Here is a 23,801-nt window from a genome sequence, read left to right as displayed (position 1 = left end):
TTGTGAATAGCACAAAATAGTGCAAGGATGTCAAATAAATTTTAAAAAAATGTAATACGGACTTACCGACAAAGATTTCCGTCCAACCCAGCTAAGAATCTTTCCAATCCGGTTATGGCGATTGGTGGATTGATGCAAATTTCCGGTTGATAGACCCAAGATTATAGCGAGTACTTACTTCAGGGACCCCTGTTAGCCTAATAGCCTTTTTAGACTGGTCGTATATTGTCAAATATGCGAGATATGATGCAAGTGTTTATAGTACATTCAAATCATTAGTAGGCCAAAATATAACTCCAAAAATAAAAAAATGCATCATTATGAACATAAAATGGCATGGCGGACAATCTTGTGAGTGCGGCAATATGGAAATGGAACTTTTACAAGAAGGTTCAATCGAAAAAGAAGTTACGGGCTATTCAAAGCCAGTTCTTAATGAATTCCTCACACTGGTATCATCTGCGAAATATCGGACCGTAGGCAGACTATCGGGGTCTCGAATGCCTCAGTTTGCAGTTTTCTCCATGACTTTAGCGTTGAAGTCTGGAAGGCTCTTTCACCTTCGTTCTTGTCCCCTAATTTCCTTACTTAGAAAAAAGTTAATGAGATATGGATTTGCATTTTTTATTGTTGGTGCTACCGGCAGTTGTAATGATTCTCGAGTTTTTGAGTTTTTTTTTCGTGGAATGCAAATTAAAGCTGAAGAGTCTTTGTTTCGGTTTCGGTTTCCCACTTTTCAAAACGCTGATGAAACCTCATCCATATTCTACGACTGCACCGCCCCAAGAAAAACAATTTAATAACCATCTTTGAAGTGCAGACGAGTCGTAGTAAACGGTTTCCACGTATTGGAAAAGGGGTTATTCTGTTAATAAATTTATTTAGCCCGGTTTTTCACAATATCTACAAATTGGGCTTAAAAAGTACTATTGTCCTCTAAAAAAATATCGATTTTGTTGTCATGTTGATTTGATTCCTTGTCTCCAGGCTTTGTACAGCCAATCACTCCGGAAAATTAAACTCACTCATATAATTTTTTAATTTAATTTTACGTCTTGTTGGCTACGCAGTGTGGAATCTAGTGGCCTATAATTGCGCTGTTCAGCTTCAACCCGCTATTTTTGTCTAATTCTCTCTTAAAGCCTAAGCGAACCGAGCTAATTTGAACGGCCAGATCGCCAATATCTTTTACACCAGTAGGAGAAGCTGCCACCTGCCTATTTTACTTTTGCTGTTATCGGCTTCAACCGCAATACGTTTGCTTTTCAGTGTACATCTTGTAAAAAGTGTCGTCGAATGTGTGGTCTGTTTTCTTAAAATTGATTTGTTAAGTGTACAACCATGCTGGAGTTTTGGGTACTTATGTTAAAAAGCTCTTAACAATTTTATGAAGAAACTTATTATTACTTAATATAATAGTTTATCTTTCCACTTCATAAACCTATGGGGGAGGTCAAATCTTTAGAATTGTATTAAAATCTCTAAAATTTAATACATTTTCTGCTATTCCTATAGCATTTATTACTTCTCGATTGCAACACTTGTGTTTCTCGCTCATATCACATTAACAACATGGTTTTGTTAAGCGAGGTCAATCACCACAAACTTACTTGAATTTACATCTATTGTAGTTAATTGATTAAATTTGGAAATGTAGACTGATGTTATATACATATACGGTACTAGTAAGGCTTTTGGCTTTTGATTCTGTGAACTATTCTCGTCTTTTATTCGAAGTAGATAAGCTCAAGTTTCCGAATAATATATTAGCTTGGATTTCAAGTTATTTTAATGGAAGAAGAGTGTTTATTTTGATAATGGAGTTGGTTTTGACCCAAAATTAAAACTTGACTTCCACATAACGTCTACCATAACGTTTACAAGGCTATGATCGTTCTTGGGTTATTAGGTAACCTTGGTCGGACATGGTTCTTTTGTAATCGAATTTAAAAATTTCGTGTTATAATCATAAATCAAAAATTCATAAATCAAACTTCGGCAAGACGAAGTTCATGTACCCTTGCAGCTATTTTAAAAATGAAATATTCTTGAAAACTTTTAAACTTTGAATTATTTTCGTATATGTTTAAAAGCATTGAAGTTATCATGATTTTCAGCTCAATTATTCGATCGTTTCTATGGCAGCTATATAATATCGTTTTCCAATTTAAATAAAATTAGATGTTACGCTTCTAATTATTAAAATACTATTATATCAAAAAGAATAATAATAGCGTTATAAGTGATTAACGAAAATGTACGCACAATTATGTATTTTATTTTACATGCATAGCAAACATAAAGTAACAGAATATTTATTAATGGTATAACCTTGGCATTATTTTAAGTACGATATTTTAAATTGGTCCGATAGTTTTATCCGAATCTTCTTTTGGTTTCGAGAAAATCTTTCCCTCGTCTGAATCGTCATGTGTAGGTAGCTCTTTATTCCAAGATTGTATTTCAGCCGTTCCAAAAATCTGATACACAGCGTAAGTCAATATCGAAATAATCGCGGATACTTCAAAAACAATTCGCCATTGATCAATAGAGTCCTGAAAAAATATAGAAATAAATTTAGTGTCAAGCTATTAGGCTATAGTTTAATGCTTTATTGCCATATGTTAATGTTGCAAAGGATAATTTCGTTTTTTTTTTTATTTTTTTTTAATCAAAAAAAAAAAAAATTTCCTAATCGGTCATAATTGAAACGATACGAAAGCTAACTAAACCTTTATGTTAGGCAATAAACGAGATACACGCATAATTTTTCGAAAACAACCAAACTAATTAAATTTTAGTCGATCGTGCTCATGGAAACTTTGGGATATAGTAATCCGACCGGTCATGATAAGTTTTAAAAAAAAAGTATGATTCGGCAGTTGTGAGATTTTTTTTTTACACTGCAGCGTGAAGTCAGTAATACATATATGAGGCAACTATTAGATATTGTCAACCGATTTTGACAGTTTGATTTGCGATAGGCTCGAAATACTATTAAATGCCGATTTAAGCTGTGACAGCCCACTGCCACAATAAAGAACAAAATTAATAAAATACCAAAAACTTAGAACATTCCAAAATAAAGTTGTTTTCTTTCGAAATCCTGCGCCCGCGTAACTATTAAAACACGCGCCCAAAGCGAACAACATATAATTACACTAAGCCGTGTAGCCAACAGTCATCGTCAGATCTGTCACGATGACGCCGATAATGGGACTATCACCATCGCTCACACTGGTCAAACGTCCCTATGTAAGCAGAGACGCAGCCTCAGACCAGACTGCAGCCTCAGACCAGTCTTCGATCACCGAGGAATATCAACTGAAGAGGAATGTCTTGCAAAGTTTTCTGGTAGCTAGTCTTGGTAGTGGTGGTGGATCCGTAAGAGATCGGTTAAGATCGGCTTTACGAATCGTTGTGAGGATCCCCGACGCCTAGCCCGGTCATGATCATTGAGCCCGACCAAATTTGGAATTCAGAAGGCTCCCGACCCAGAAACGACATGTTCCTTCCGACGAACCAGACCACTATATACCCGATGTTCGTGACCGATGCGAGGCACCACATCAAGCTAAGCTCGGCCCTCCACAGCACCGAGACCTCGTAGTAATCAGTAGCACAACTCGGCCCTCCCGCAGCGCCGACAACAGTAGCACAGAGACACCTATCCACTGAAATTACCTATTGTAAATTAGATATTACGAACCTAAGAAAATATAAGCATACTCCATAGCGTTTTCTCTCTGTGTCATCATTGGGGAAAGGGAGGGAAAAAACGATCTAGAGAGGCATTAAATTTCTGCCTCGAACCCTGGCCTCGGCGAGCTATACCGCCTCCCGAAACATTGTTCTTACACTACACAAATTTAACAAACAAAAAGCGAAATTCTAAAATTACTAAAAAAAATTGCAGCTATGGATGTTGAAGTCCGATCCGTTTTCAAACTTGACATGCGTACGCATACCCCAACTTTTTAACTTTTAATTGAAAGCTTTTTGACCAGAAACAACTTTGTTAAAATAAAACGGACTTTTTTGAGTGCATCTAACAACATAGTTCGAAGATCAACAACTTTATCTTTTATCGATGATTAATCGTTATTAATCGTATAAGCAAAAGTGCTCTGCTCAGTACTGCAATTCAAAGAAAAAAATCTTCATTGGAAATATTATACATTTTGAACTATTTTGAAAAACTCGGACTTACACTTAAATTATTTAATTTATAGGATATGAACAATCATGAACAAAACTTTAAAAAAAATGAGAAAACGTTTACTTAATCAATCTAAAAATTTAAAATTTAATTTTTTCTATTTCTTTTCCGTAGCACTAGAGCTAAATCAGCCGGGGTTGTGCACAGAAAAATCAATAAAGAAAGCGTTTCAAAACGGTATATATATATATATATATATATATATATATATATTATATATAAACATTAATACTTAAATATAACTATTTAGTAAAACTGAAAACAAATAAGTAATAAATAAATATATAAAGTATAAGTTTCAGGTGAAAACATTCAGTATGATTACCCCGGGTGAATCCCGGGTGACTTACACTCTTTCACGGGTGATTCACCTCTTGATTTGTTTTAGAACTGCATGGTACTGTATCAACCACAAATGGTGAAAGGACTGAAGAGAAGGAGAATAGAGCTCGTTATATTGGATGTAGATTTTATTGAATTCCGTGTGTAAATTCTTATAGGTTAATCTTTAGCTTTTGTAGTTTCCGAGATCCCGACGTTCACTCAGAAGGACAGACGGACAGACAGACGGATTCGGCTATTGATCCTGATCAAGAATATATGGACTTTATGGGATCGGAAACGCTTTCTTCTACATATTGCATACTTTTCAACAAATACTAGACCCTTTTACTCTACGAGTAATTGAAAAAAATGTAGAGAAAACTAACAAACGTTAAATAAGGGCATTTGATGGAGCAAAATATTCCATTTGAATATTTCGTATTAGGGCATTATTAACGAATTAGATTTGGGGAAGGTCATTGGGAAAGAAGCAGCAGAAGGTTCGGAAGAAAAACGGAAAAAAGAGCAGCTATGACTCCATTTTACTTTGTGTTCCGGAGCATCAGATGCCTAATTTAAGGAAATGGACAAAGATTTAAATTTATTTACATTGCCATCTTCGGATGACGGCGTTATAACGGCGATTGAAAACTAGTCTGTTGAGCCACGAGATCAAGTAAAAGAATAATAGCAAAAATACTAGACTAAAGTTTATGCAAAATATAAAAATAGACAAAAAACCTCTAAGTTGTAGAAAAAATGTTTTCATGTCGGCAAGACTGGTCACTTAAGAGACATCCTTCACGTTTCCGCATCCGAAATTTCATTCCGCAAACAAAATTGAATGACATTTCTCTGATAAATTAAATCAGAAATTGTAAAAATCGAAAAATGCACTCACTCTTGGTCGTTTGGTAGCAAATATATTACTGATATTTAAATAAAAATAAAATTTGTCCCCGATATCATTAACAGTCTTGCCAACTTAAGACAAATAGTATCAGCACGAAATTTATGAAGTTATGCAAGGAACTGGAAGCTGTCCACAAATTCAAACGAGAAAATTGACCTGAAATATGTATTCTATCCTGATATCCCAGAAAACTCGGTCTCATTAAAAAAAACGCAGAAAGCAGGCCAAACAATTGTATTTCACCCAGGAGATGTAAAAAAGGTAACATAATTGTATTGAACGGAAAATGTTCCATTCGCTTATTTCTTTTTAAATTTGTTTGTATTGCAAATACAACCAAAAATAATAATTAAAGTTTGTAGCATGAGAGGCTAGGTCATAAGAGCAAGGGAAAGTTTCTAGAAATAAAAAAAAATAATGTCTGATGATGAATACATTTTTTGTGAAGCTTGTGTAAACGAGAAGCAGGCGAGATATAGTTTCAATAAAAATAAGGACCACATAACGCGACTATTATTTGCTGGTCATTTTGATGTGTGCGGTCAAATTACAGCATCTACTGTTGATCATAAGAATTATTATTTGGTTTTGTGAAGAGTTGAATCAATCTTCACAAATATTAGCAAGCAGTCAAACAATCACGCCAGCAGGGGCCTACTAGTTGCCAGTTACGCGTCGAATTCGCTCGTAGTAACGGTAGTGCTGCGAGAGAGTGCAGAGCCGTGTGAACAGAAAGGGGCAGGTCTTCCGAGAGAGACGGCAACAAGAGAAAGAGCGTCAAAGTGCCGAGAGCAAGTGGAAGTAACGGGACAGCACCGGATTTCGGACCCTGCTGTGGTGCCGTGGACTTTGGACCAGGAGGCAAGGAGACGCCGATAACCAACGGTAAACAGAGGCCTATATAAGCAGGCCAATAGCAGGAAGCTGGATCATTCGTCTTTTACCAGTCAACAAGTACCAGTAACGTGAAGAATCAAGTGGAGCCTTGCGGAGACAAAAAGTAGCAAGATCGCTTCGCCAGAACGTTCGGGTCTTAGATCTTGAAGTCGAAGGCGACGAGCGTCAAGGGGGCGAGGGGCGCGAAGCAAGCCATCGGTTACTTCAACATCTACAAGTCCACGGCAAATAGGCTAGGGTGAAAGCGTTCATCTCCGGGACGTGCGCCTGAACCGTCAGGTAAGAACTGAGCAGGCGTTCGGGGCGGCGGAGCAAAGGACAGGAGGCTTTGGCTGAGAAAGAACCTAGTCTGAGAACGGTGACTCACATATAAGCCCTGAAAGCCGCCAAGCCAACGGCAGTGGAAGGAACCACAAGCACCCCGAGCGGAACCTGCAGCGGAATCAACCTGGTGCGAGTTGATCAACGCCGGAGCCACCAGGAGCAACATTGTGGGAAGGAGAGTGCTCAGACGGGGCCGGCGAAGAAGGCGATAAAGTACCATTTGTCATTATCAGCCCCAGGCCGAGGGTCAAATCGGTAAATAAAGATCCTTTGTATACACCAACTATCTGTGCGTTCTTACTGGTCAATTGGGCGGTCACGTTTATATAAGTTTGGGGGGACGAACACATAAATTTTATCTGTTCCCCAATTCTGGCAACAAATGCTACATGTAAACTATCTTATATCTTAATCTTAAAGGCAAAAGTGTTCTGCTCAGTACTGATCTGGCCTGAGCTAGTTTAAGTAAGCTCTTTTCTACCGCCATTTGAAAAGACAAGAAGTGTTTAAAAAGAATAGAAAACATATAACTAAAACTAAAACATTTCACTGACATATATCGAAAGCTAATATACATACTGAATCAAGCACATATTGTGTAAGGACTGAAGAGAAGGAGAATAGAAGCTCGCTTAACTAGATGTGTTTTCCGTCACATAAATATCCAGCTTACGCGACGCTTTACACTATCAATGCACTCATGGTGGCAGAGTGCCAAATCTTGAAGCTTAATATTTATTTTAAAAACTGGGAAAAAAGTATAATATGATTTGTCGTTAAATTCTCTCACCATTCCACCTATAAGAATAATACCATATCAAAAAAAACTTAAAATAAACAAGCAAAATGTAAGAAAAATTTACAATGTCTTTTCTAGCAAGGCGTACACAGACTCAAGTCACGTTGACTTGTAAAAAATTGGTCGCAAATGAAGTGCTTGTTACAATGATTTCTAGATTTCCTCCGAAAATTCTTACAGCAGAAATAGTACCATGAAAACTTTTTAATCAACTCTTTAGCAGTTTCGGGGGCTCATTCATTTAATTAGTCCAAAATATTGTTGTTGCTTGAAGTATAGGGGCACAGAGATAAATAAGGTTTTCATTAAATCCTGCAGTTTTGGATACCAATTTGCAGATTTTTGTAACACACTCGCACTTCTTTAGGTGAGTTCTTGACGAAACTTGTCATTATGTGTGTGACGACTGCGGTTTTACACTGTTCGTATCGGCCTAAGCCTAGATCGAAAAAACCTTTGCTGACCACTGATCTATACCAGTATTTGAACATTTTTGCTTATACTGACTACGACCCGTACTTCCATTAAATTCCCATTTTCCAATGAGTGTTCAATTTTTAATTTAATTATCCGTGATTGAGTCAACTAAGTTCCTTTAACGTATGAGATATTTTATCTACAGAAATGTTCACTGGATATCCCTATATATATATATATATATATATATATAGTGAATTATTCACATATACAGTTATGTACCAAGAAATAAGAATCTGCAGTGTAGGCGATCCCACGCTGAACCAATGTAAACAATCCACATCCGGAGCAGGCGATGCTGCTCCTCAATAACATAAAAAATTCTTGCAATGACTAAGTCCCGCTCCCTGAGTGACACTCTTACTCTCAAACTATTATGTACAATCAATATCCCAAGCGGGCGATCTCGCTCCCAAACTTATGTAAACAAAGGGCAGCACACGTATAATTTTTGTCACAAGAATTTAGTCTTAAGCTGAGATCAATCGAATAAAGAAGTAAAACTAATTCTTCGTTCATTTATTTCCCTTGGCGTTGTCCTTAGTCAACTGACGGGTCATTACTTCGACTCATTAATAAATAAACGTTAAACTGGCGCAGGATACACAAAGTATCGAGTGGAAAATAAATTAAATATTATATTTTAGGTCTCGAATAATAATTACGCAACACATTTCAAAACCCTTCAACATGGATTATAATTCCAATTCGGTTGTCCAACAAATACTGGAAGAATAGAAAAAAAAAGAAAAAAAAAATAAGTCCAAAGGCACCTAACAGTTAATAACAACATATAAATTTTAAGAGAAATTAATTTAAACAAACACAAACTTAAACAAGTAAAATTTAAAATAAACTAAAGCAAAATTTTTATTTTACTATAACAAAAAAAAATACTATAACAATGGCACAACCAGTTATCGCCGCACCCCAAATTGCTAAGTGACAACAACCTTGCTGAAGCTCGTCAGCAGCTAAAAGACATCATGCCATTTAAGGGTGATCCAGAAACTCTCTACACCTTCGTCAGAGTGGACTATGTAACTTCACTCTACCAAACTAATGATGTGCGACAACAGTGGATTCTTTTGGGAGCCATCGAAAGAAACTTGGACGGACACGTAACACGATCATTGGGCCTTCTTAATATTGAAGATTAGTCCACCCTAGATCGAGACAAGTTGTAGAATTTAAACCCCAAACACCGAACTACAAACTACTGGAGAACATCAGGGAGACACCTTACAAAGGAAATCTGAGAGCATTCTGGGAAAAAGCAGAAAGACGAAGTCAAGTACTGATTTCGAAATTGCATCTGGAAGGTAACCAGCCAGATTTTCTTATTTATATTCAGGCGATTAAAGATTCCACTAAAATATTGATCAGAAAATTACTAATACAATTATTTACTATTTTGGTTCATAATGATATTACAGACTTAAGATCGTTAATTACTCTTGCACAAAATGAGGGAATATATGAAGAACACGTTAATTTTGAATTAATAAAAATCCAGAAAACCGTAATAAAAACCGAAATCCTAATCAGAATTCTAAATCACACAAATTCAAAACAAATTCCCAAGCCCAATATCGACCAAGTTACCCACAATATTCTCAACCATTCCAACCTAATTTTAATCAATTGTTCACGTTTGAACATGGATAATTAGATTGCTGGTGCAACACCACTTCAGATTACACTTGTGACCTAAGAAGCATGTTCCCCTTCCCACATAATTAGGATGGGATAATCCAAATAATTGACATTTGACATTTATGACATTCATTTGTTCCCGAAATAGAGTATACATATAAAATCCTAGAATTAACCCCTGGAATTGGTTATACATAAGAACACTGCAGACAGGCATGGATCGCTACATTAATATTTCCAAGCGCAAGCTAACGCCCAAAATAAACCGTACCAACAAAGGCCCTGAAAATCTCGGGTTAATAAATGAAAATAGATTTTTCATTCTGGCGAAGCCTGAAACAGAGTCTGAAGAATTAGCCCCAAAGAAACTTAAGCCCCCACCTATCTTTGTTCGGGAGAAGATCTCCAACGTCCTAGTCAACAAAATAGTTGAGCTTGTAAAACTTTCATGTTATTCCGCTTATGAAAGGGAATATAAGCGAAACCAAACGAAAAACGAAACGATGTCAAAAAGAATTACTACACGTACCAGCTAAAAAGTTGCAAAGGCTTACAAGTTGTGCTCAAGGGAATAGAACCGGTTGTGACCCCCTTCGATATTATAGAGTCTTTAAAAGAAAACGGGTTTTGCGGAAAAAACTGTTATAAATATTATAAAAAAAACAAGAAGCCGCAACCACTTTTCAAGGTCGAGCTGGAGCCAGACAGCAGAACTTTTGAAAAAAAAAAACGCAGTGCATCCGATCTACAATTTGCAGTACCTTCTGCACAGTAGGAGAGCCGCACAAACGGAACGGGCCAGTGCAATGCACAAATTTGTGATTGTGAAATCACAAACGACACCGGAAGTTTTCTTCGCAAAAGCAGCCAGGTCATCATGTGGCCCTTCAATTACCACCAACGGCATTTCCTACGCCAGTGCTCTAAGGTCAGGCACAGCTCACATAGAGCCGAAAATTGATAACATAAAGCATAACATGGAAATTATGATGATAACTTTGCAACAAAATATGATGGAATTTATGTCCTTCATGAAAACCTCCATGCAAACTCTAATGCAAAACCAAAATATCTTGTTACAAATGCTTGCAGCTCAGCAGTCCAAATAAATTATGCCTAGCCTTCGAATAACTCTGTGGAACGCCAACGGTGTTTCACGGCATATACCTGAAATAACTCAATTTCTGAACGAAAACCACATCGACGTTATGTTGCTGGCAGAAACGCATCTCACCAGCAAATATAACTTTCAAATACGGGGATACACGTTCTGCGGAACCGATCATCCAGATGGTAAAGCACATGGCGGAACCGGCATCCTACTGCAACCTTGCCATTTGCCGCTGTCTACTGCCCACCCCGCTTTACAGTCTCCGAAGACCAATTCATGGACTTCTACAATTCACTTGGAGAGCGATTCATAGCAGCAGGTGATTACAACGTCAAGCACACACAATCGGGGTCCCGCCTTGTGACCCCCAAAGGAAGGCAACTATATAATACACTCATCAAAACTTGCAACAAACTGGACTACGTTTCACCAGGCAGTCCTACATACTGGCCTACAGATCCTAGAAAACTACCTGATTTAATTGATTTTGCTGTGACAAAAAATATTCCTCGCAATCTAATATCTAATATCGGACCACTCACCAGTGCTAATAAGTTTTCTTCAAAGCCTGGAATTAATCGAGCACTCTTGCAGGCTGACGTCGCATCGAACCAACTGGCTGAAGTTCAAAAAGTACGTAAGTTCCCACATTGAACTAACTCCACAGCTCAACATCAAGGAGGACATCGACTGCTATGCCGATGCACTGGAGTCTGTACTCGTCGCAGCAGTCAAAGTCTCTACCCTGCAAGGGAGGGATGGGCACACACACCAACACAAAACTACCTTGAAATCGAACAGCTTGTTTTGGAGAAAAGACGTTTGAGGCGTGCTTGGCAAACCAGCAGATCGCCATCCTCAAAACATAGCCTTAAGGAAGCTGGTCGCAAACTTACCAGTGCTCTAAGGCACGAAGAAGAAAAAGCACAACGCCAGTACATTGAGAAACTTTCACTCACCAGCATCAAGTATCCCTTGTGGAGGGCCCACCCAAATCTAAGTGCGCCGGCCGAAACAGTAACTCCCATAAGAGACTCTTCAGGCAGCTGGGCCAGAAGCGACAAAGACAGAGCTTGTACATTTGCTTTACACCTTCGAAATGTTTTTCAGCCAAACCCTGCAAATAATTCATTCACACTACCGTTTCCGTCAATTCAAATTGGAACTGAGACGGCGCCAATTCTGTTTCAACCAAACGAAGTTGCAAAAGTCATCAGCGAGCAATTAAAAACAAAAAAGGCCCCAGGCAGTGGTCTAATAACTCCTAAGATGCTAATTGAACTCTCAAACTGTGCAGTTGAGGTACTTTGTAAACTCTTTAACGGGATTACACGACTTGGCTCCTCCCCAAAAGTGGAAAAAATCGGTAATCACAATGATCCCAAGCCAGGAAAAGATCACACAATACCAGCTTTATACAGACCGATAAGTTTACTCTCGTGTCTGTCAAAACTGCACGAAAAATGCCTTTTGACGCGCATAATCCCATATCTAAAAAAGCACAACGTTACTCCGGCAAATCAATTTGGCTTTCGAGAAAGCCATGGAACAATAGAATAAGTCAACAGATTAACAACTGAAATACGAACTGCATTCGAGCTTCGGAAATGCTGCAGTACGGTATTCCTTTACGTTTCGCAGGCTTTCGACCGAGTCTGGCTCGACGGCCTTATGCATAAAATCAGAATGTTACTGCCGGAAAACACTCACAGAATACTTGAATCGTACCTTTACAATACAGCCTTCGCCGTAAGATGCAACACTACAACATCTGACGATCACACGATAGAGGCTGGAGTTCCTCAAGGTAGCGCCCTTGGTCCAATTCTATTTCTCCTTTACACCGCAGATATTCCCACGAACGGGCGGCTAACTACTTCTACATTCGCAGCCGATACCGCGATCATAAGTCGGTCCAAGTGCCCATTTCAGGCAACAGCACTACTAGCTGATCATCTCATGGTAGTGGAGAGGTGGTCAGTCTGGACTTACGGCTCAGGAATTGTGGGGAAACGCGAGCAGCAGTAACATCGACATTATCCAGCGGGCACAATCAAAAATCCTGAAAACTATCACTGGGGCACCTTGGTATGTTCGGAACGACAACATCCACAGACATCTTGGCATTCTACCCGTAAAAGATGAAATATCAAAACAAAAAGCGTCCTACCACACCAAACTAACTTCTCATCTAAACCAGCTCGCCAGGGGCCTAGCCAGGGTTTCCAACCGGACCCGATTACAACGAAATGACCTTCCAGCTCAGCAATAGTTATTAGAGCCCTTACATCTCGCGTCAGTCATCTTTACTGGCAGATATAGTTTTTTATTTAAGATTTTATATACATTTCAGAAAAGATTCAATAAATAAAATGCACATGTAAACAAATAACTAAGAACACTGTATTTAGTACATAAGTGGAAAAAGGTATAAACGACGCGATGAGCGCCAAATAAAGATTCCTAGCGAAATACTGTTATTTTTTAGTCAGGGATTCGGCGGTTAGCGGTATAAGTTGCTAGTTGAACGGAGCGGTTTTAGCTGCGCCCCCAAGACACGTGATTAACGCTGCTAACATATGATCCTTCGAGCATAAGATTTCTTTGCTCATGTACTCTGCCAAACCAATCGGTATACTTGACGGTATTTTGTATTTGTATTTTATTATAAATTCTCATCCTAACGCTACAAGTTTGGAACTTATAAGTTAATTCGCTAGTCACTAACAGTTGCAAAGATTTAATTGTTACATTATACTTAAAACTAATTTTTATAAAAACTAACCTAAGTCGCCTTCTATTTGTACTTTAATTTACATAATAGTATTTTTAAGGTGTGTGAATAATTTTATCTTGAATTGCGTGGGACTTTTAATATTTTTAAGATGGTTGGGGAGCTGATTCCATGATCAAATAGCATTATTTAAAAATTGTCTTTCGGATGTCAGAGATCTAGGTCTTATGCAAGTAAGATTGTTTGATTTTCTAGAGGATATAAACTGAAGTTTTGCGAAAAGATACGAAGGTTCTTTTTGGAAAATAATTTTTGCAGAAAAATTAAGATTCGCATCTTTATCCATTCATTTAGCGAGATATCGAATATTTTCTGCGAAAATTCGGATACGTAGTTTTGCACAAAGGACATTATGGTTTACTGTATCGAAGGCCTTACTATAGTTTCCTTAGGTCGTCTGCACTTTTTAAAATAGCTGAGGTACAGCTTCTCTTTTCCTAAAACCAAACTGATTATTAGTAAGCATTGCATTGTCGGACATAAATTTATTAATTTGATCAGCCATGAGATTCTCAAATACCTTTGATAGGTGTGGTAAAATGGATATGGGTCTGTACTCATTATTTGGTTTAGGAATCGGAATTATTTTTGCCGTTTTCCTACAGTCCGGATAAGTATATGTTGTCAGTACAGTAATAAAGGTTGTCAGATTCAGTGGCGTCACTCTTAATTCTTAGTATACTTTGAAGGACATCACACTGGTTAACACATATAAACCTAAATCTAATATCACAGAGAGTTTCAGGTACAAATCGTGGGATCAGATATTTATTTTCAATGATTTCAGGTACTGTGCAGTTTAAGAACTTTTTATTAAGTTCTTTTACATTTATGCCTTGCTCAAGTCTTGGTTTAACTTTGCATATTCCCAGGTGTTTAATTATTTTCCATGTCTGAGCAGTGGTATCAGTAAGTTTGGTCACTTTTTTTCTCAATGACTTGAACACCGCGTAAACTTGAGGTGTTCTGTACCTTCTTCTCCACTTATTGTACATCACGCTGTACTATTGCGCCTTTGATGTTTCTTTGAAACCATGGTTTTTCTAACTTTTCTACAGGACAGGCACGGACAGGCACGAGACAGTTATATAAATAACAAATATTGTTCTGTAAAAGGTTAACTTGTTCGTCTACTTCAGAAAGGGAATATATGTTATTCCAATTATACAAATTAAAGGTGGAGATATGTGATATAGTCGTCCGATTTTGATGAAATGTAAACCGTAATTCTGAAATATTTAACCATTACTATATGTCGAAGAACTTAACAAAAAATTAAAAAACAGCAAAGTTATAATTTTTTTGTATTATTTTTTCCGTTTGTTCCTATGGGAGCTATATGATATAGTCGTCTGATTTTAATGAAATTAAAATCGTAGTTCTGAAATATTTAACCATTACTATATGTCGAAGAACTAACAAAAAATTAAAAAACAGAAAAGTTATCATTTTTTTTTGATTATTTTTTCCGATTGTTCCTATGGGAGCTATATGATAAAGTCGTCTGATTTTTATGAAATTTAAATCGTAAAAGTTATAATTTTTTTTTATTTATTTTTCCGATTGTTCCTATGGGAGCTATATGATATAGTGGTCGGATCCGGTTCGTTCCGACTTATATAATACCTGCAAAAGAAAGACAACTTTTGGGAAAGTTTCATGCAGATAGTTTTAAAACTGAGAGTCTAGTTTGCGTTGAAACGGACGGAAAGTCGGACAGATAGAGGGACGGACAGACGGACAGATAGACGGACGGACAGACGGACATGGCTAGATCAACCCTCCTAGTGATGCTGATTAGGAATATATATACTTTATAAGGTCGGACATGTCTCCTTCACTGCGTTGCAAACTTCTGACTGAAATTATAATACCCTCTGCAAGGGTATACAAATTATGAATGAAATATAATTTAAACATAAAAGGATCTCGCCCGGCCAACAACTCAACATTTTTAGTGCAAAAATTCTTGGTCCTCAATAACTAGTGGGATGGTTCGAAGGGAGGCTTAGCTGAGGCCACCAGGCGGGTCGCAGGTTGCGGATAGCGAACGACCTTCTGGGAAGATTAGTTGCGAATAAGCGCAAGCAAATAAGCAACCCCGGACAAAAAGCGGGTATACCGACAAGACGCTTGTTTGGCCGTCTTAACACCGTAGCCTTACACACCCCCTCCCTCACAACTACCTACCTCCATCCTATCCCCCACATCTCACCTCGGTGCCGGACTAAGGTGTCATTCGACCCGTGCCGATAGTCAACCTGGCTGGGGGCCCGAGTTAACAAATAGCCCAGTCGCAAACGGAGGGTTCAGGCAAGTGGCGACCGTCTGTCCTTACTACGCCTTACCCGGGTACGGCGAATCTCTGCGTGGGCGGACTATATACTTCTCCGCAACTCGTGGGACCCCATGAAGAAGACAACAAATTTAAAAATCCCGCAGGATATCCCCGCAACCGGTGCCGCAAGACACTTCGAGGACAGATCCCTCGACGGCGACAGACCCCAGGCGGCAGCGCACCCGCCTAGGACTTCACCAGCAGCCCAGGCGAGAAGACAGGCGAGTCATTCCCAGCCAGGGAGCGTGGTGTGCCAGCAGGAGCTACAGACCCCAGGCGGCAGCGCACCCGCCTAGGACTTCACCAGCAGCCCAGGCGAGAAGACAGGCGAGTCATTCCCAGCCAGGGAGCGTGGTGTGCCAGCAGGAGCTACCCTGCCAGCACGCCCACCTCTCGCATCTGATAGGCCAACCTCTATCAGACAGCTGAAGAAGCAGGACGCTCTTCCAGCCCTAGGACAGCCCGGAGGACTGGACGACCCCAACAGGCGTGGCCTGCCAGGGTCGAAGGTAAAGTGGTACCTTAGGTATCTCATGCAGGGCATGACACCGGAGGAGGCCTTGAAGAAGGCAAAGGAGCCGAGGGAGCAGCCGGCATTGGGGGCAGCACCGGCTGGCAAACGGCTGAATACCAGCCGCACACCACCAACGGATACCCCCAAGAGGTCTAGGCACGGCACAGGGGCTAGTGAGACGTCTTCACGATTCCTTGGGCAAGAGGGGCCTAGCACATCAGCAGCAGCAGCGACAGAAAAGGCAAAGGTGCAGGCCAGGAAGATACCTTCCCAGCCCCGCCAAAACCAGAAGCCGACAACCGCTGGAGGACGACCCTCTAGCTCGGCACCACCGGTCATCGGACCCCGTCCGACATACGCGGAGGCTGCCAAGAAAGCTACGCTCATCAGGGTGGCCATACTCCCTGAGGGTTTCCCGGCGGCCAGCCTGACCGCGGAGGAACTATCCGGGCTCCAGGAATCGGTCATGGACGAGATGCTCACGTCAGCGTGGAGCGGTCCGGTCGTTTTCAGGGGAATCCACTTCAGGGTGGGTTACCTGATTATCGACTGCCTGGATGAAGGCTCAGCTGAGTGGCCGTACCTCAGCTGCGGACGTGGAAGGGAGTACCCCTAGAAACCCGCACGGGAGCAGACAACCCGGTAGCTTATAACGCCACGTTGTTTTGCCCGAGGAGCTCAGACCGAACCAATGAGGAGATACTAGCCTTCATTGGTTTCCAAAACCGTGTCTAGACGGTCGCCTGGAAGGTCATCTCCAGGAAGAACGACGGAGCTGGTGCACTCCTGGTCGTAGGGATGGACCAGACCGGAAGGGATGAGATAGTGGAGCGTGACCACAAGCTCAACTTCCGGTTTGGCCACGTCACCGTGAGCGGTCTGAAAAAGACTAAGAAAGCTCCGGAAGAGACGCCCAATAACGACATCTGTGAGGCTGTCGAGGATACCCTCGAACCACTGAACGTGGAGCCGAAGTTGCAGAGTGGGGAGCAGGATGAACAATCCATCACCAGCATGGACATTGGGGACGACCAAGGGGATGGACACCCTATGTCATCCCAAGAGCTGGCCCAGGAGCTCCTCCTAGACGACAGCTGCGAAGAAGCCGAGGTTACCGTGATAGACGGTGGTGGAGAGACTTGCTCTCTCTCTTTACCAGACATCACGGAGCACCAAACCTCGGAGTGATGGCTGCAACAAGCAGCACTTGGCTAGCCCAGGTAAACATCCATCGGGCCAAAGCAGCATTTGCTGTCTTGGCGAGGATAATCACCTCCCAACACCTCGGGCTAGCCCTTGTACAGGAGCCATGGTGGCACCATGGCATGACACTAAGGTAATATGCGATCCAGGAGAATTACCTCCCAGATCATGCATCGTTATAAGGAAAGATATCAATTATAGTATCTTTTCAGAGTTCATGAACAGAGACTGCGTTGCCGTAGCCATCAACGGCACAGGAGCTGCACCAAAGCTAGCAGTGGCCTCCGCCTACTTTGCCGGGGAGGAGGCCTGTCCACCGCCAGGAATACCCGGGCTCGTGGACCACTGCCGGACAAACAAGATCCCCCTCATCATAGGATGCGATGCCAACGCGCATCATGTGATCTGGGGCAGCACGGATGTCAACAACAGAGGTGAGCAATTACTAGAATTTATTTTAAACAATAACCTAGAGATCTGTAACGTCGGCGCCAGGCCGACATTTGTTACTAGGGTACGGGAAGAGGTGCTAGACATAACTCTAGCAAACAATTCATTTAAACCCCACATTAGGAACTGGCATGTGTCAACAGAAGAATCCATGTCCGACCACAGGACAATTTTGTTTGAGGTTGCCTTCAATACAAAAAGATGTAACCCTAAAAGAAACCCCAGAAAAACAAACTGGGACAAATTCAGGTCAACTCTAGAGCTCAATCTTTCCAACGAACCGTCAGGATACCCTAGACATTCCTTGGAATTAGATAGAGTGGTAGACAACCTAGGTCACGAAATAGTGAATGCCTTTGAAGGCAGTTGTCCTCTAGGCAGACAGAAGCGAGAAACAGACGCACCATGGTGGAATGCTGGTCTTCAACAAACCAAAAACTGATAGGAACTGTGAACTATACAGGCAAAGCCTGACGCTCTACAACAAAGAGATCAGGAAAGCCAAACGGAAAAACTATAGGAACTTCTAAGTAACGTTTAGCTTAACTTCGTTTTGTCTTAAAACGTTGGAAAAACTGGTAGACTACAATATCAGAAGAACAGATCTCAGAGACTGTCCGCTGCAAAACACATAGCATGCATACAGAGCAGGCCGTTAAACAGACACTGCACTTTCGCACCCTAGAAGGGGCAATTGACAGCAAAGAAATAGCTATCTGTGCATTTTTAGACATAGAGGGAGCCTTCGACAACACATCACATGATGCAGTTCGAGCTGCCCTGTCCAGAAGGAACATAGATGTTACTACGAGCAAATGGATTGGCAACCTACTTGAATCCAGGCAAGCAACATGTACACTGGGTTCGGATAGAGTGACAATTGCAACCAGCAGAGGCTGCCCGCAAGGAGGAGTACTGTCCCCTTTGCTATGGAGTCTGCTAGTAGATGAGCTTCTCAGCAAACTTTCCGGAAAAGGAATCCAATGTCAGGGATACGCCGATGACATCGTGATAATCGCCAGGTGCAAATTTGAAGCGACACTCTGCGACATCGTCCAACTCGGACTAAAGACAACGCTAGATTTGTGCAGGGAGGTTGGACTCAACTGCTAAGACAGTCATCGTTCCCTTCACAAGGAAGTAAAAACTACAGAGAATGAGACCAATCTCACTGCTAGGAACTCCTATAGAAACTAGCCGAGAGGTAAAATATCTAGGAATCACCTTGGATAGTAAGCTGAACTTCACTTCCCATGTCCAAAAGACATTGGAAAAGTGTTACAGAGCACTCTATACCTGTCGAAAAATTGCTGGGAAATCCTGGGGAGCCAGGCCTCTGATAATACGATGGCTATACTTAATGATCGTGAGACCAATCCTCACTTACGGAGCACTTGCATGGGGTTAACGAGCTAAGCTCACCAGCATGCAAAACCAGCTAGGAAAGCTACAAAGACTTGCCTGCGTATGCATGACAAGGGCAATGAGGACCTGTCCTACAACAGCCTTAGAAATTCTGATGGAGCTAACACCACTCCACTGTGTAATTGAAATTCAACGCAAAGCTACACTCCTGAGAGTAAGCACTGAGGGCACAGGTAGTGGTTGCATTCTAAATAACAGGGATGCGACTAATCTTTTAGGTGAGGTGCCCCTAATACTCCACCCTCGGGATGAAATGACAGCCAAATTAATCTTTGAGCAGAACTTCACAGCACACCTAGGCAATAAGAAAGATTGGACCACATTGTCTGAAGTGCACCCTATGGCTAAACACACCATAGCATGGTACACAGATGGATCCCTGACACAACAAGGCACGGGCCTTGGAGTGGTAGGGCCTCGCATAAAATACTACGAATCCCTTGGCCAATATACCAGCACATTCCAGGCCGAGGTATGTGCCATTGGACGTTGTGCAGAGCTCAACATACAGCGAGGATACAAGGAAAAGGACATATCGATCCTTTCGGACAGCCGAGCAGCAATTACTGCTTTACATAGTAACAAAATCACCTCGAAGCTAGCCCTAGAGGTGAAGAGTAAGCTAAATATATTGGGCAGCCGAAACAGGCTGGCCCTCAGATGGATTCCGGGACATAAGGATATATCCGGAAATGAACTTTCCGATAAAATGGCAAAACTAGGAGCCGAACTGCCCCTGATAGGACCAGAGCCTTACTGTGGCATAGGGAGGCACACTATAAAGGAATACCTTAGGAAAGAGGAATTCGCCATGAGGCAAGAACACTGGAGGAATACCCCAGGCCTAAGGCAAGCCAAAACTCAAATAAACAACTACAACAAGAAGAGGTTCAAGGAACTTATTCAACAAGGGAAAAATTCACTTAGGATCGTTACCGGATTACTAACCGGGCACTGTAGACTGAAAAGTCACCTAGGTAAGATGGGAATAACCAGCAGTAGAACTTGCAGATTCTGCGACTTAGAGGACGAAACCACTAAACACATCATCGCAGACTGTCCGGCATTAGCAAGTATAAGATGTAAAATCTTAGGAACCAGAACTCTTACACCTGAGCTCCTAGTAAGAATCAACCCACTTAAACTCCTCGACTTTATTCGAGGAAGTGGGTTGATATCTGAGCTGTAGGCTCTGAATGGGGGTACAATAGATCTTACAGGTCGCGGTACAATAAAAACACCCCGATACTAATAATAATAATAATAGTGCAACAATTAAAAATTCCACCAAACAACACAACACAATGACATTGATAGTTAACAACAATTAAATGGAAATTAGAAAATGAAATAATCAATTTAAAGGTGAATTTAAAACAAGAAAGAAAGCAAAATTCGGCAAGCCGAAGCTCATATACACTTGCAGCTATTGCAAGAATTAAATACTTTTGCAAACATTAAAATTATGATTTCCTTGCGTATATGTTGAAAAACATTGAAGCTATCATGAATTGCAGCTCAATTATTAAATAGTTATTTTATATATTTTTATTATTTCTATGGGAGCTATATGACATAGTCGTCCGATTTGGATGAAATTTAAAATGTAGTTCTAAAATATTTAACCATTACTATATGTCGAAGAACTAAAAACAAAATTCAAAAACAGCAAAGTTATAATTTTTTAAAATTTTGTTTTCGATTGTTCGTATGGGAGCTATATGCTATAGTCGTCCGATTTTGATTAAATTTAAACCGTAATTCCGAAATATTTAACCACTTCTAAAATTAAAAAAAAAAACTAAAAAAAAAAGTTATAATTTTTTTGTATTTATTTTTTCGATTGTTCGTATGGAAGCTATATGCTATAGTCGTCCGATCCGGCTCGTTCTGACTTATATACTACCTGCTATAGAAAGACAACTTTTAGGAAAGTTTCATGCAGATAGCTTTAAAACTGAGAAATTATTTTTTGTAGAAACGGACGGACAGACGGACATGGCTAGATCGACTAGCCTAGTGAAGCGAGCAAGAATATATATACTTTACAAGGTCGGTAATGTCTCCTTCCCTGTGTTGCAAACTACTGACTGAAATTATAATACCCTCTGCAAGGGTATAATAACTATCTAATAATTGAGCTGCAAATCATAATAGCTTCAATATTTTTAGATATATACTCAAGTAAATCAAAATATTAATGTTCTCAAGATTATTTAATAGCTGCAAGGGTATATGAACTTCGGTTTGCCGAAGTTGCGTCTTATTGTAAAGTTCAATATGCAATTTGGTGGGAACTTGAAACGTAAAAGGCGCAATTGATTGGGTTTCGAACAGAAGCTGATGTTTACTTTAATTTTGATTTGTTTAACTTAGCTGTGGAACAAAGATCGGACCTCAAAGCCAAATGCAAAGACAAGGGAAAATGCTGAGTCTGGAAATAATTTTTATAATAGCCATAAGCGGCTTGGTTTCACGGATTTGATAACTCTCCCCCTTCTAAAATGGATCGTCCCGATCCAATATGAAATTAATTTAACTGAACTCTTAATTCTGTTAAATTTTCTTGGTTAATAGATTTTTCAAGTTCTGGCCGTTGTTTTTTGTTACAAATAATATAGCATATTTGTATAAGTAAAAAATCAAATATATAATGATTAAAATTAAAAACATAAAGGTAAGTAATATTTTAGTGTTAGTAATTTTAATGAAAGGACTTAAAATGTTTTTATTATCTAAAGAAAGTTCCGAGTTATTTGATAAAATGCAATCGGATATTTCATAATTTTTTAAATGGTTCGTAGTTATGTAGTTAAGAATTTTGTTTTTCAAATTGATATATGTGATATTATTAATTTTGGTTGTACCATTAAACGTTGTTAAAAATGAACCGTTTAAATTGGAGTTGTTAGCAATATTGTTACCATTTATAAGAATGGCACCATCTTGAATGATGTTGAAGTTGATTTCTCAACATTTAATTTACCATTACATTTACCCTTAATTAAAGTGCAATATGTATTAAAAAGTTCGTTCTCAAAGTTAGACATTTCATTTAACATATTTGCACATTTTGCGACTTGAGCCGAGAGGTTAAATCTCTAGGAATCACCTTGGATAGTAAGCTGAACTTCGCTTCCCATGTCCAAAAGACATTGGAAAAGTGTTACAGAGCACTCTATACCTGTCGAAAAATTGCTGGGAAATCCTGGGGAACCAGGCCTCTGATAAAACGATGGCTATACTTAATGATCGTGAGACCAATCCTCACTTACGGAGCACTTGCATAGGGTAAACGAGCTAAGCTCACCAGCATGCAAAACCAGCTAGGAAAGCTGCAAAGACTTGCCTGCGTATGCATGACAGGGGCAATGAGGACCTGTCCTACAACTGCCTTTAGAAATTCTGATGGAGCTAACACCACTCCACTGTGTAATTGAAATTCAACGCAAAGCTACACTCCTGAGAGTAAGCACTGAGGGCACAGGTAGTGGTTGCATTCTAAATAACAGGGATGCGATTAATCTTTTAGGTGAGGTGCCCCTAATACTCCACCCTAGGGATGAAATGACAGCCAAATTAATCTTCGAGCAGAACTTCACAGCACACCTAGGCAATAAGAAAGATTGGACCACATTGTCTGAAGTGCACCCTATGGCTAAACACACCATAGCATGGTACACAGATGGATCCCTGACACAACAAGACACGGGCCTTGGAATGGTAGGGCCTCGCATAAAATACCACGAATCCCTTGGCCAATATACCAGCACATTCCAGGCCGAGGTATGTGCCATTGGACGTTGTGCAGAGCTCAACATACAGCGTGGATACAAGGAAATGGACATATCGATCCTTTCGGACAGCCGAGCAGCAATTACTGCTTTACATAGTAACAAAATCACCTCGAAGCTAGCCTTAGAGGTGAATAGTAAGCTAAATATATTGGGCAGCCGAAACAGGCTGGCACTCAGATGGATTCCGGGACATAAGGATATATCCGGAAATGAACTTTCCGATAAAATGGCAAAACTAGGAGCCGAACAGCCCCTGATAGGACCAGAGCCTTACTGTGGCATAGGGAGGCACACTATAAAGGAATACCTTAGGAAAGAGGAATTCGCCATTTGGCAAGAACACTGGAGGAATACCCCAGGCCTAAGGCAAGCCAAAACTCAAATAAACAACTACAACAAGAAGAGGTTCAAGAAACTTATTCAACAGAAGAAAAATTCACTTAGGATCGTTACCGGATTACTAACCGGGCACTGTAGACTGAAAAGTCACCTAGGTAAGATGGGAATAACCAGCAGTAGAACTTGCAGATTCTGCGACTTAGAGGACGAAACCACTAAAC

At 40.3% G+C, this 23,801-nt stretch overlaps 1 protein-coding gene across 1 annotated transcript in view; it reads right to left on the bottom strand.

Moving 5' to 3' along the window:
• Nucleotides 1–2,258: 2,258 nt before the first annotated feature.
• Nucleotides 2,259–23,801, bottom strand: part of LOC128263904 (vesicular glutamate transporter 1) — a 90,257-nt gene continuing 68,714 nt past the window's right edge. Inside the window, exon 4 of the mRNA XM_052999181.1 lies at nucleotides 2,259–2,555. Within this exon, the coding sequence (XP_052855141.1) occupies nucleotides 2,358–2,555 (198 nt within the window). The 3' untranslated portion in view covers nucleotides 2,259–2,357. The remainder of the gene's footprint in view (nucleotides 2,556–23,801) is intronic.

This window comes from Drosophila gunungcola, unplaced genomic scaffold, assembly GCF_025200985.1.
Source record: "Drosophila gunungcola strain Sukarami unplaced genomic scaffold, Dgunungcola_SK_2 000026F, whole genome shotgun sequence".
NCBI classification, from domain to species: domain Eukaryota; kingdom Metazoa; phylum Arthropoda; class Insecta; order Diptera; family Drosophilidae; genus Drosophila; species Drosophila gunungcola.
This window is presented reverse-complemented; position numbering and strand designations above follow the sequence as displayed.